Genomic DNA, 15,389 nt, shown 5'->3' on the forward strand with positions numbered 1-15,389 from the left:
CCACACGTTAGTTTTTCAGTATTTCTTACCAAAGCAAATATGACACACCGTCAACCACCGTGACTGTGCAGCATTGCTCAGGGTTTTCCACCACCTACTCCAGGAAAGGTCAGATAGTTTTTCATCAAAGTAGAAGAAACCCTGACCCTCTGCAATCTCACCGCCTTTCCCAATCAGTGCCCTCTCCTCTTCCCCGGTGATGCCGCATCTGAGTCCCTTGTTCTTTCCCAAACACGCTAGCAATCTCTGCGAGACAGAGAAAGACAAAAACTGTGTGGTTTCACTTAACGTGTGGAATTTTACAAACAGGAACCCACTGAAACCAAATGTGGAATGGCTGTTGCCAGGGGGTGGGGAGTGGGGGAAACCGGGAGAGGCTGGTAAAAGGATACAATTTCAGGTGTAAGACGAAGGAGATCTGAGGATCTACTAATATATAACATGGGAACTGTAGCTGATAATGCTTTATTGCATAATTGGAACTTGCTAAGCAAATAGGACCTATGTTCTCACCAAAAAAAAAAAAAAATACATATATATATATATATATATATATATATATATATATATATGTATATATATAGGCAGCTATGTGGGGTGATAGATGTGTTCATTTATGTGTACATATGTGTATACCAAGTCATCACATGCACAATTTAATTATGTTATGGTTTTATTTACCGGTCAGACGTCAGTAAAGCCGAACACAACACCAGCAGATGTATAATGTAACGTCAGGCAGCAAAAGTGCTACCAGGGAATCGAGAGCGGCCGGTGCCCTTTTAGAGAGGGGCCCCAGTGAAGATCTTCATAAACAAAGGCTTGGATAGAGATGAATGGAGTGATGGGGGGCGGGGAGCCGCGTGCCTACCTGGGGGAGAGGCCCGCCAGAGGAGACAGCGGGTACACTGGCCAGGGGACTGGCCCATGCTTAGCAGACAGCGTGAATCCAGGGCAGCTGAGAAGAGTGAGTGGTGTCCGGGAAGAGTGACCAACATATGATTCTGAGAAGCTTCCGTGGTCAATGAAATGTCCTAGCTGCCAAGTCTCCCAATGGCAGGAGGCGACTTGGAACAGCATCAGGCAGTGATGCCGGTGATGGCAGCAGGAGCAGCAGTTTCAGGTAGAGCGCAGGTGGAACGGGAGAGGAAGGGAGACAGAGTTGACTCGGTGGTTCACGGCAGAACAAATGGAAGCACAGAGTGACCGGCGATGAGAAGGGGAAAATCATAGAAAGGTCGCTGGTGTTTTGGAGGTGGAAACTCGGTGTTAGATCCTTTAGGGTAGGTGCAAAGGTTTCAAGACTGAACGAGACCATCTAGGGGAGAGGACAGGACAGGCTGGGAGAAATCTGGAGACTGAAGTGGGAGGTACATGAAGAGGTCAAGGACACGATGTGTGGTCAGCAAAGGAGACTGAAAAAGGACAACCAGGGAATTAGGATAAAAAGGAGGAGGGGGTGGGATCCAGGAAGCCATTTCCTCTCTATCGTATCCACGGGAACAAGACAGACTAGCAAACTCTAAATCTTAGAAACTCTCTTGAGGCAAATTTGGAATTAGCAAACATAAGGAAACGTCTAGGGCGGCTGCCGAGAGAATGGCACAAGGACTTCTGAGCGGCCCTGGAGACCATATGAGAACCAAGAGCGGATGAAGGAGTTGTAGGCAGTAAGAATCTACTCTAACTTGAAGTAAGCTGTGAACCCTACACCCTCCTTCGTAAGCCCTTATATGTGATTCAAGGAAAGGTTTCAAAACACCATAATATCATAGCTCAAAAACGTTCCTATCAACTATTCAAGGAGAATTCTAACATTCTTGCATAGTAATTGAGGCAGATATATTACTGTAGAGGATTATGGTTTAATTATGTTGGCTCTCTAGAGTTTCACTTGAAAAGTCTAAAAACTTGTTTCCAAGTGCCATACACACACACACACACAGGACTTTGAAATGTGATATATGAGTTTGTGGTGTATGCACATGTATGTGTGTGTGTGTGCAGATGCACTCAGCATCAAGCTTTAACTGAGAGAGCTAAAAGCTTGCCAGAAAGTGTCAATTATGTATTTGTGGATCTGTTTTGAGAAGGCAAAAAATAAATTTGTCGGATAATGAGTGTGTGAGTAGTAGATCAATTTGTTCATGTATTTCGCAAAGGTTAGAGTTTATTACTCAATCATGTGCTATTGATTGAACTCACCAGAAGACAGTTAAAATAGGCTCCTCATGGCACCTGCCCAAGAGGAGTCGAGGCCCTGGTCTATACACAACACATCCTTATCGGCATCAACTTCTTTAGCAGACCAACAAAAAGATAAATGATATTTACAGCATAACCATTTTGCAACAAATATATTATTATTTTTTCCTTCTAAGTTCCCAGTGCATCCTGTGGTTTTATCTAGTGGGAATCCTCTTGAAAGAAGTTTGTAGCAACCTAAAACTGCGTGTTAGTACAGGTTAGTTTTCAAGTCTTCCTAAGTGTTTCTTTTGTAAGGTAGGATGATCAGAAATCCCGGCAAAGCCTGACTGGCTGTGGTCTACCGGTGCAGCAGTAAGAACAGGGCAAGTTCTAGAAGACCTGCTTAATAGAAAAGATCATAAAATTGTCAGAAAATCTTATTCATTTTCTTGTAGAGCAATTTCCCTCCTTTCCCCACACTAAATCACATTACTTTGTGTTTAAAATAAATTTAGTTTGAAATCTGTATGTAAATTAGAAAAGGCATTCTTATTTTAAGTGAAATATTTATTCACACTTCATGTGTTGAAGTGCTAGTGGCAATTTGGGCTGAATTTTCAGAAAAAAAGTTATATAGCTTTTAGGACCTTTTTTTTTTTTTTTTTACTTGAAAAACATTCAGTCATACTTATTCTGCTTTCAGGCAAATGCACATGAATTCTAGCCATATTTTTCTTTCAATTCATGGAAAACAGGACACTTGCTGGATGTTTAATACTTTTATGGTTGTCATATAATTAAAATTACAAAATGTTTACATAGTCAGTGTGAGGCATTGTAAATTCACTAAAAAACAACCATATATTTGTGGATTATTATGGGTATTATTTTGTTGTGATATCCTACCTTTGAATAGAAACATAAATAATTGTGGATATGTCATTTATAACCAACTCAAAATAAGTCCCAATCACCTGGATAATGACAGAAATACTTAAATATATAAAATAAATAAGCTAAAGATTTTTTACAATCTTTTTTCTTTTTGTCAGTTTCAGCCCTTCCTGTGTCTTGGAAGGCCTCGATGATTACCGCTGCACCGCTTGCCCTCGGGGGTACGAAGGCCAGTACTGTGAACGGTATGAATACTCATGAAACATAGAGATCATATCATAAAGGACCAAAGTAAAAAAGAACTCATTATTTTCATAATTTATTTTCATCTTCTCTAGCAGTTCATAGGCTTGCCAAACTATTTTTATTTCTGTATCTTGGTAGACTTTCTCTGAAGACAGTTGTTTATTTCCATTTTGTATGTAGACTTTCTCAAAGATTCCAAATTATTTTACAGTTATCTAATTTATGTTTTAGGGTACACGTATCTCTATATATAGCACATATCTATACATCTATATTTAGTGTACACACATACGTGTAGTGTATACACATCTATATATCTGTATATTATCATAGTTAATAATGATAAAAAGCTGGCTACACATAATTCTCATCTTAATCCACTGGAAAATATTGGCTAACACTGTGCATGTCACTATTCTGAGCATTATGGCACTATAGCACCAAATGTATACGTAATTCAGAGCGTGAATATATTAAGCATTCTTAGAACAATGGAAACAATAAAGTGTTTGTTATTGGGTTTCCCTTAACAATAAGCAAACAATATTACTTAAATGCTTCTGCTCACCATATTTTTTAAAGTTTCTTTTTAAGTTTTTATTTAAATTCCAGTTAACATTCCGTGTAAAGTTTAGTGATTCAACACTTCCATACAACACTCAGTGCTCATCACAAGTGAACCCTTAATCCCCATCACCTATTTAACCCGTCCCTCTACCACCTCCCCTCTTTTTCACCGTATTTTTTTTTACAAAATCTGATAATGTGTTTATGTAGCTGTTAAATTGAATATAAACTGTAATACAAATGATAAATTAAGAAACACAATTCCAGACTGTCTATGAAGGCCGTAATTAATATCTTCTGGGTCCATATTTTCCGTAAGATCAGTATCCTGGATATTGAAGCTTATCACCACCATTTTTAGTATGTTTTAGGTATTACCTCTAAAGTAACTATTTATAGTATACATACATGATAGTTTTGGTGTTAATTGATAACAAGTTTTTAAAAATACAAATATTTATATTTATAGTAAAATAAATACATATGTATATTTCAAATACATTTAGCATATAATTAGTCAATCATGCCTAAATGTTTAAAAAGGTGATTGTCTTCTATTCTAAAAATACAGTAATAAAAATTTTTTCTCTAAGTGTTTATCCATGGACATAGTCTAGCTCCACTAATTTAGGTAGGTCCTAATTTTTTTTTTTTTTTTTTTTACCTAGAGTATCAATAGCTGATGCTCTACTCACTTTACACTAACATTGTGAAGATTGAAGGTGTAGAGGATACATTGGTGCCCTGCCTAAGTGCTTCCTCTCCCTAAGGCCTGAAAATTTACCCCACCTTCTTCCAGGGGCCCTTAGCCAATGACTGACTAGCATGGAAGTACAAAATCCAGATGCTTATGCTTATGCTTGCTCCAGAGTTTTTCATGGAATCAGGCAGAGTTTTTCATGGAATCAGGACATTGCTTGGACTTTTTCCTTTCCATGCCCTGCTTTACCCACTCCTTTGCTGGGTTCTTCTAGGAGAACTCCTTAAACTATCAATCTCTTTCCAAATATAAATCAATATTAATTGTATACTCACCCATCTAAAAGTCTTCTTTTGATATAGCCAGCAATGATTGTGTTAATAATGGAAGTAAGTAGATAACTAAATAATTAAACTTAAATTTTGTGAATTCCAATGAATTTTCTACAGGTTTGCAAATTATATTTCCAAACAATTCTGCGTGTGAAAACTCTAAACAGAATATCCAATACTTGCATATAACAGTGCATTCACAATTTTATGCCCACAGAAATTAACAGCAATTAAATAATTCAAAGTAATACAAAAATCCAAAAAAAAATCCATTTGTTTTGGAGATATATACATTTGAATATAAGTATTTTTCATGTCTACCAGTGTGCTTTGGTATTCATGGCTAGACTAATATTCATTTCATGCCCTTGAAAATACCAGTAGAATGATGATTAAAAGTGTCCCTGGACACCAAGGGTGTTATCTGCAGTAATTTATGAAAAAAATGTTCGATAGTATACTACATTTATAAATTGGAGTTCCCACTATCTATGAAAGCATGTATATAGAAAAGACTGGAAGGGTGCACCGAATTGACAGTTACTGTCTTAAGGCAAAGTGATTATAGAAAATTTATTTTTTTTCATATCCATTAATGTTTAATCAATAGGAGTTGGCAGTTCATATAGCATATAGATGAACAGGGTCATACAACTATCAAATGTGAATGGCTTGAATAGTTTTTGCAGTTCTCAGATGTTGTTACAGCTTTACATTCATCATCTCTAACATATAAATGATCAAGTTATATTTCCCTGAAAAATTGCTTTTATTCCGCTAAATTAAACCAAAGGTTTTGGTTAAATTTTTATTGTGACTTTCCAAATAAATTTGTTCCCCTTCTGAGACTTTCTTGAATCATTAAAATCATCTTATGACCTGCCTAAGCTCATCAGCTCAGGTCTAAAATTGCTTACATGTTTTGAGTGTCCCTGTAATGTAGGAAACCCTCACCATGCTTTCTCTTTGTTACTTTTGTAGTAAACTATGAGCATTTAATCAACCTGAACCTGCTTAGAATAGAATTCTTTCACCTGTAAATGTTAAGAAATAATTTAAGTGGACTTGTTTAAATGGTAGTTTTATTGAGCATTTATAATCTTACATTGAAATAAGGTAACAATTAAAACTCCAAATGTATAAAAACCTAGTAATGGATAACTTATTTTTTTTTTTTTTTGGTTTGCCTTTTCTAAACAGCACAAGATAAATGAACTTTCACAAGTTGTGCAAATTTCCACAACCCCAGGCCACAAAAATCATTCAGGAGTATAGGCCTAATGTTAGTGATTTTTGGCTTTGACTTCCTATTGTGTCTCAACTTCCTCCCACACTTGTCTCTGGAACAAAAATTCTGGGTTTTGTTTATATTTAATTGACCATATATATAACATATAATTTGTTGTCCAAACTGGGATACTGTGAGGATAGGAAGTGTTTTAATAATTAAATCAGGACAACAGGTAATTTGGGACCATCCTGAGTAACTCAAAGTCCTGGTAGCATCTTGTTGTTACCAGACTTCCAGTAACATAACCCCTGTGGTCTGTCCTTAGGCAAATGGATATGCGAACGGGTGGAAGAGTCCATGAATTGATTTCATTTGCGGTTCATCTAGTTGGATTTCCTTTCTAATCTCTCAGATTAATGTTATGTATTTTATTTGCATAACATTAGCCCCCTTCTTTGGGTATATAATAAAAAATCCATCTTCAGTAAGATGTGCTAAAAAGACCAGTAAAATTAAATAGAAAATGTAGTATATTGCCGCTTAATTACTTCTTTTTCCTTGTCAGTAAAATTAGTGGGTTGAATTATTTGGTCATTTTGAGCTTTAAGATGCGTGAGTCTAGGAAAGCCCAGGTGTCAGTCTCTAATTCCACTTATATATAATTTTTTTAAAAAAGAAGACTTCAAAACAATGTTTATGATCTAGAGCAATGGTGGGCAAGTTGGCCCACAAAATGCGGCCTACTGCCTGATTCTGTAGGGCACTGGAAACTAAGAATGGTCCTTACAGGCGAATGTTTACTGTCAGTGTCCTGAGAGGAAGTGCTAGGTTGGAGCCCTGAATACCAAAGCACACGAGTAAACATGAAAAAATATATATATTCAAACATGTATATCTCCAAATTGAAGTAATAAGCTCGATACCTTAGCAAGAACTTCCTTCTTCTCACTAGTGGATTGATCTTCCATTAATGAATCATCAATAAATTCTTACCGCACTCCGTATCATTAATCATCATTTTTATGATTAAGTTTTGAATTCCATCAACCAGAAAAGCCCTCTGCACGTGTCTTCCTCGTCCCCCGAACGATTCTGGTTTTGCATCTTGATCTGTGCAGACCTCAGGTGTGCAGTCCCTGGTCCTTTCTGGGAGGGGTTTCCCCACTGGTCCTGTCCCACCAGGGCCACGGGGCCTACGCTGACCTCTGCTTCCTCCACTTTCCTCCAGGTGCAGCCCCGGCTACACCGGCAGCCCCCGCAGCCCCGGCGGCACCTGCCAGGAATGTGAGTGTGACCCGCACGGCTCGCTGCCCCTGCCCTGTGACCCGGCCACGGGGCTGTGCACCTGCCGGCCCGGGGCCACCGGCCCGAAGTGCGACAGCTGCCAGCCCGGGCACGCTCGCCAGGGCTCCGAGTGTGTGTGTGCGTACCTGGGCACAGGGAGTGGGCGGGCAGTGGAGGGGGACGCTGACCTCAGGCCCGGGGACTGGGACCCCCGCTGACCATGACCCCGCTGACCGTGACCCCCTCTGACCGCAACCCCCACTGACCTCGAGCCCACTGACCGGGACCCCCGCTGACCACGACCCCCGCTGAATTCGAGCCCGGTGACCGTGACCCCTCCTGACCTTGACCCCCACTGGCCTCGAGCCCAGTGACCAGGACCCCTGCTGACTGCGACCCCCGCTGACCTCAAGCCCACTGACTGCGACCCTCACTGACTGTGACCCCCGCTGACCTTGAACCTGTGACCACGACCCCCGCTGACTGTGACCCCCGCTGACCTCGAGCCCACTGACCGCGACCCCCGCTGACTGTGACCCCCGCTGACCTCGAGCCCACTGACCATGACCCTGCTGACCTTAGAGACTTGTAGCTGCCACTAACAATTGCCAATGACCAAGCTAGGTTTTTATGGAATCCAAAATGGTGGATTTCTTGTAGGACACAGGCCTTTTATACATGGAATTTCCATTGTTGTCAAGAGGAATTTACACAAATAATCTGTGCCCTTGGTAGGTTATATTTAGAGCAGAGTCCCTCATAGTGAGCCAAATTCAACCTACCAAAGTTACCAACCTCACCAATCGGAGCCAGTGCCGGGGCATGTCTAACCAATGCCCTGTCTTCAGACCCCAGGCATTCTCCAAAACCTCTTTCACTGCACGTGGTTCATCATAATAGTAATTCTTTAAAATTTCACCCGTGTTGAGAGCTTACCACTTGCCAGACACTATAGTAAGCACCTTATATGCTTTTCATGATTGCAACATCTCTATACATTATTATCTCTACTGTGTGGTAACAAAACTGAATTTAGGTAATTTATTTTTCAAAGCTCACAGTGACTTTTCAACAGAGCTATGATTTGAACCTGGGTCTGCCTTACAAATCTTACTTTCTTTTACACTGAATGCCAATGCAACACAGTGAAAGCAGACGTGGTTTTCCCACTATATTCAACATTAATCAATTCAGTTCTTTATTTCTTGGACTTAAAGCCCATGTTACCTCAGTAAAGAATAAAGATAAAATGGGCTAAAAATGAAAAATTTTATTTTTTTTGAAAAATTTTAGATATATATAATGTTAATAGGTACAAACTTTTTTTCCTACTAACTGCTGAGACTCTCTCCTCTAAGATTTAAAACGTTATGATAGTTATATGCTAGTTAGGATAGATTTTTTATTCATCAGGGATTGTGAGGTAGAGAGTCCTGCCTTCTATGGAAGTGAAAAAAGCACTAGCTGGGTGCTCAGATTTCTTTCTAGACATTTTCATTTTTTTCTGATAGGAATAATTTGGGATAACTCTAACATGTTGGTGAGTTCTGAAGAGATATTTTGTTGGACTTTCAGAAAACAGGATGGATTTCTCCTTAGTATGTTAGGTTAATACAAAGCCAACCTCCTCTTCTAACCCTCATTCACAATTTACATACCATTTTATAAAACGAGAAGAACCACCTGCCTTTTTGAAATTTGAGAATGAGCAAGAAAGACATTTATTTAATAGTAAGGTTCTGTATGGTGAATCACAAAACTTGGATTTGTTCATGTCCTATTTTCTACAGATCAGTAGTTAACACAAAACAACTCATGTAATGTTTAAAATAGATTATGAGTGGCATAGTAAAATATATTACTCTTATATAGAACAGAAATTAAAATTGGGAGCTGTTGGCAAGATGTTATTCCATAAAGAGTGCCTGAAATAGCATTTTATAAATATCGAATTGATGCTTCCTATTTTTATTCATTGCATATGAGATATTAGGAATATAAGAGCTTTATTATTTATAGTCACAATTTATCTAAAATATAACATTTAAGATGAGGTTTTGCTTGCCGGTGTAGCAAAAGCAATCATGAAGTGTGTTTTTTACCTGAAACCTAGCTAAATGTGATAGTGCCCCTTAACTATATAAAATATATATACACTTTTCAGCCACTTGGTAAAAGCTAAGATCTGAGGTTTTATCCTACCTTGACACTGATCTGCAGAGATGGTCAAGATTATTGTTTTTTTTTTTTTAAGATTTTATTTATTTATTCATGAGAGACACACACAGAGAGGCAGAGACCTAGGCAGAGGGAGCAGCAGGCTCCATGCAGGGAGCCACATGTGGGACTCGATCCCAGGACCCCGGGGTCACGCCCTGAGCCAAAGGTAGACTGAGCCACCGAGGCGTCCCAAGATTATTGTTTTTAATATCCAATTGCTGGCAAGAATCTTACCACAATAACACAGTGGCCCTTCTGTATTATTACTAGAACGCTGCTGTGCTCCTGTAAATCAACGATGATTGCTAATGGCAATTATTGCTCCTTGTAAATGAGAGCAGGAACAAAACAGTACAATGTGGCTGATCACCGTAAAGAAAAGGAGACTTTCATAATAAAAGATAATGAGAGAGTATCAGTTGACCTCCAGATGCTATTTAATGAGTTGTGGCTTTGCTTATGGGACATGTGACCACGCTCCATCCTTGCCCCTTAAATGCCATCCTCTTTCTGCTCCCACTTAATCCCCAAGTGCTACTTCCTAGCCAAAGGCCAGTGTATCTACTGCAGTTTTTTACAACCCCAAGCTGTGGCATGTTATTCAAATCCGGACATCATGGAATCTATAAAAGCAACTTCTGTTCACCCTGTTTGTACCTGATCTGCATGTTTTGTTGGTCAAAGATGTTTTGAGTCCTTTGTCAACCTCCTTGGGATAGGTCCAGGATTACAAGAATGTAGAACAGCAACTATCACTCTGATTCTGGGTAATTTTCCTAGTTATTGGCACTCAGTCTCATGGTTTATATATCACATTGAGAGAGCCATTCCATTGATGGAAGGAGTTGTGCTGTTGAACTGTCATCTACAGGAGGCTGATCTCTATTTCCTTTATTTTCTGTCAAGCTTTACTTTAAGAGTCAACTCCATTTGATGACAGTTGTCACTCTGCTAGATCCAAGGAGTTCACTGACCTCAAAGAACAATAGAGTCATATGATCTTCAAGTCAGAGGAGGTCTTATAAGTAAGGTAGTCTGTCTTTTCTGTGGTGTCCCTGAAACTGACCATCTTCTGATGTGAGGAACATGCTGTCAGGATGTGTCTCTAGAAGGTTCAAATCCTTGACTGGCTGCATACAAGTTGTGAGACACCATTTAGTTAACTCTTCGAAGCTTCACTTCATCATCTGAAGAGATGGTCATCAATCATCACTTTACATCACTTCCATCTGTAAAATGGAAACAAAATACTAATGCAACATACCTAAGCATAATAGATGCTCAATAAATTCTAGGCATTATTAGCATCATGGTTATTATTTGACCACTTTATTAAAAAAAACATGATATTTTGTACAGCTCATTGGTTTCTGATGAAATATTTAGGTTAGGCTGACTTCTGGTTTTTTATAATTCTAATTCTAGGCTCTTCAAGTCACTGAAAATCCCCTTTATGACCACCTTGTATTTTCTCCTCTCTTTAAGTTCACACAGCAATATTTATAGACTCATATATACAATGATTGTGACTACTTTTCTCATCCTTTAAATGAGGATATTAATAGCACTTTATAGAATTGCTGTGAACATTAGATGAGATAATGAAGGCAAGAAAGAATGTATTGCCTGCTATGTAGTGAATATTGTGTAGGTAAAAGTTACCATCCCATTATTATTATAATGCTTACAAATAACGTTTCTTTTTTTTGGAACAGTTATGCCGTACTTAAGCCATAATGAACTTGTGTTATGTGTGTGTAAATATATATATATTTATATATATATACACACATACATACATTTACATATATATGTACATACATATGTATATATGTATGTATATATGTATACATACTTGTATATGTGTATATATATACTTATATACAGATTTTTGTTTAACATATATGTTTAATAAAGCATACATTACATATTTGAACATTAAAATATAAAATTTATATTATATAACATAATCATACAAATTTATTAGTTTATTACAAATTATATAGTTATATATAATTATATGTATATTATATAACATATATTGTATGATATGTTAAACATATAAATTTTATATAAAGCAATTTGGTGCAAGAACAAATTCATCAGTCTCATCTTAAGCCCACAGAATACCTTTCCCTTTATTCAGAGAAATAATAGGGGGGAAAAGCCCACTTAATGAAATTAAAAGCAAATTTTTACTTTGGAAGATATTATTTCTACAAAAGAATAAGCCCTAAATATAATCCCATCTAAAATTTTCCTCTTGAAGGGGTAAGGGAATGGAGAAAAATATAAAATCCGTATTTTAGGCACTCTCACTGGCCTTAATATAAAAGGGTTAAATTAAAGCATGAATATAAGTACCCAGATTTTATCTTTTGCTAGAAATGTGTATTTACTCATTTATCCCTATTTTATTAGAGCAGACAATTTATGGATCTTTACCTAAAATTGGTTAATGGGTTTGGCCTTTTCAAAAATACTCAATGCACTCGTTTCAGCTTTAGCTTCTTTGGTGTGGATGTAGTGTGTGAATTTTTTGTGACAGTAAGCCTGTAGTTATTATGCATGGGGGACTCTGGTAGAAATGCAGTATTTTGTACTAATTGCTAACAGAAAGATCTGTAATATCAGCTGCATGATTTGTCCCTTACATGTGCCCAGCTATAACGATCTGAATTTAGTACTGCATTTGTTAATATTAGGCACAAATTTATCCTGACACTTTTATAGGCAAAGCCTCAGAAACATTTAGTCATGTAAAATATAATCATAGTCTTGAAGTATTTGCTTTTGCTCCCATGCAGTTTAGGCAGGATCTCACTTTATAACCTTATCTCTTGCTGAATAGAATGGTTTGAAGAGGTTCTTTTGGGGTCCTGATTACAAGATAGGTGTTAATTTACACTGAGCAGTTACTGCACCCTTATCAAAGAACAATTGTTTACATAGCGTGAATATTCCATGTCTCTATTCACTCTTCAAATCTTCCCTCTCCTACTGAATTAAATGTGGTTTTAATTTGCATCCCATTTCCTGTGTTTGTTGCCAGGCATTTCAGTCTTTTTTGAGGGCAAATAAAAGTAGCTTGTAGTATAAGTAAAATATTTTGTGTCAGAATAAAACAGCAAACCATTATGTAAAAGGCACATTTCCCCATGTGTTTATCTTATAAGTGCATGAACTAGACTTATATAGAAGCTCTGGAAAAAATCCCCGTGGCTGTCATATCCATAAGTCTTTCTGACCCGTTTGGACAGGTGTTGGTATATTACTTGGAGCATCCCATAAAACTTACCTTTCACTTATGGAAATGTGCTTGTACTTTGTTCCTCAAGAAGCAAATACAGAGACCATAAGACGTGGGGTAATAACAGACCTTTGGACACAGAGACATGAAGTGGGATGTATGAGTCCTTGAAAGAGCAATTAAATACATTTTTATTTCAACAACTGAAGATGAGAAACCAAAACAGATGGGCAGGGGGTAGAATAAATGAGAGAAAATCAGTATTCATCATGCCTCTTGGCTTTCTAGCTCACCAATTTACTCTGCAGTGTATTACAGTAAATCAGATTCCAGTTCTGCATTCCAGGGCTTGATTTATTCTTGTATGAAGGGAAAACTGAGAAAACTTTTCCCTGGACATTTCTGGAACCATCAGTGAGCAACCTCTAGCCACACTATTATCAGTGAGCTGACTCAATTTCTTCCTGGAAATGGGTAGGTACTAAATTATACATTAGAGAAAGGCTAGCAAAGGATTCCTGAAGAACACACTGCCCTACGAACCATGCTCAGGTGTCCTATCATGAAGTATCTGTCAAGGTCTTGAGAGTAAAAAGAGCATATTGTTTGCTGACACATCCTGGGAACATCTGCCTCAAATCCACCTTCACTAGAAGTTGAATGGAACTTTATAATGATGATAAACTTGGCCTGAGGGGGAAACGAACCTTTGTATTCTTCATAACTTTTAATAAAATTAAGATGTTACTAATACTTGTTCTTAGCCTGGGAATTACAACTTGTAAGAATTTGCACTCTAAAGCACACTTGCAAAACTTGAGAAAATGTGTTGGTTATGTATTGCTGCCACCCCAAAATTCAGTAGCTTCAAACAACAACTGGATATATCCTCAAGTTTCTGTAGGTTGACAGTTTGGGCTGATCGGGGATGGATAGTTCTTGGTTGTCAGGCCTGGGAGTCTCAGATGATGGGGTAGGGCCTCTACTACAATGGTTGGGCCTGCCTTTCTCTTGCTCCCAGCTGCCTCTCTTCCTCAAGAAGACTCTGGTGGGATTATCCGTAAGGCAGCAGGGGGTTCCAAGAATCTGAAAGCAGAAAATACTGAGCCCTTTGACACTGAGGCTCAAGAGCCATGCAGTATTCCTCTGGCACACTCTTGGGTTCACAGTGTGTCATAAATCTAACCCAGATTTAAGCGGTGGGAAAAAGACTCTAGACTTTACCTCTTCATGGGAGAGCAGGAAGTGGTGACCACTTTTAATCCACCCAGAACTAAACATTGCCTTTATCTGATCAGTAACCCTTGGGTATTGTTACTTTCTTGATAACATTTGGTATCTTTTTTTTTCTTCCCCTCCCTTCCTCCACTCCCTTAATTCTTCCCTGGGTCAAAACTGAATTACCTCCAAACAAACCAACGAACAAACAAAAACCTGAATTACTTTACACGGGTGTCATAATAGCCATATCCTGACATTACTCAGTCTCTGCCTCTCCAATCACAAGACAATTTTCTCTTACCGTTGTTTCAACTCCGCACTTATCTGTGGTCTCCAGTTCCTTAATGGGGGTCAGTGTTCCCCCATTTAGACACTTCCTGTTTGACCACTGTTCTCTCCATCCCTCCCTCCCTTTCCATCTCTCCCTCTCTTCTAACACTCTGATCTTCTCCAAAATATTTTTCATTCTTCTTTCACAACGATAGTAGTCAGCACATATTTTTTTTACTACATTGACTGTGTACAAGACACCCTCCTAAACACTGTGACCAAAGCTGGTTACGGTCTCTTCCCTGACGTGGAAGAGACAATATATAAATGAAGTAATAAGACAGCTCATACACACCGGAGTGTTAACATCATAAGACCAAGGGAGAGTAGTAGTGATTGGTGGAGACTTTAATTTCTGAGTCACCACAGCTCTTCCCTGTGAGGAAGGAACATCCAGGAACCTCAATAGGGGAAAATGGAGGGAGAAATGCCCTTGGCAGAGGAGAAAACAAGCAAAATGACATCTTCTATTTTTAGGACTGAGCATCCCTAAAGCTTATAATCTGGAACAGTGGTTCTAAACCCTAGCTGTATGGTAGGATCATCTGTAGCCTTTAAAAAATCCTGATGCCGGGATCCCTGGGTGGTGCAGCAGTTTAGCGCCTGCCTTTGGCCCAGGGCGCAATCCTGGAGACCCGGGATCAAATCCCACGTCGGGCTCCCTGCATGGAGCCTGCTCTCCCTCTGCCTGTGTCTCTGCCTCTCTCTCTCTCTCTCTCTGTGACTATCATTAAAAAAAAAAAAAAAAAAAAATCCTGATGCCTAGGCCTTACCACAGACCCAGGAAATCAGATGTGCTGAAGGTGGGGATGGGAAGTACTTAGATACCTGTATTTTATAAATCCCCATATCATTTTAATGGGCAGCCAGAATTGAGACCAACCAACCTGCAGCAGTGCTTTCCAGTATTAATATGCATAGATCACA

The 15,389-nt window shown here is 38.6% G+C and overlaps 1 protein-coding gene and 1 long non-coding RNA gene across 3 annotated transcripts in view; one reads left to right on the forward strand and one right to left on the reverse strand.

The window, feature by feature from the left end:
* Positions 1-15,389, forward strand: part of LAMA2 (laminin subunit alpha 2) — a 597,066-nt gene that overhangs the window by 419,882 nt on the left and 161,795 nt on the right. Inside the window, 2 exon segments of the mRNA XM_077902686.1 lie at positions 3,240-3,326; positions 7,386-7,579. Coding sequence (XP_077758812.1) covers positions 3,240-3,326; positions 7,386-7,579 — 281 coding nt within the window.
* LOC144316935 (uncharacterized) overlaps positions 9,605-15,389 on the reverse strand; it is a 36,156-nt gene continuing 30,371 nt past the window's right edge. For both annotated transcript variants that reach the window (XR_013382752.1, XR_013382747.1), the window contains 2 exons: positions 12,960-13,040; positions 9,605-10,890 (listed from right to left, as the gene is read on the reverse strand). This is a non-coding gene — a long non-coding RNA (uncharacterized LOC144316935). The remainder of the gene's footprint in view (positions 10,891-12,959; positions 13,041-15,389) is intronic.

The sequence above is a fragment of the Canis aureus genome, chromosome 1 (assembly GCF_053574225.1).
Source record: "Canis aureus isolate CA01 chromosome 1, VMU_Caureus_v.1.0, whole genome shotgun sequence".
Classification (NCBI taxonomy): domain Eukaryota; kingdom Metazoa; phylum Chordata; class Mammalia; order Carnivora; family Canidae; genus Canis; species Canis aureus.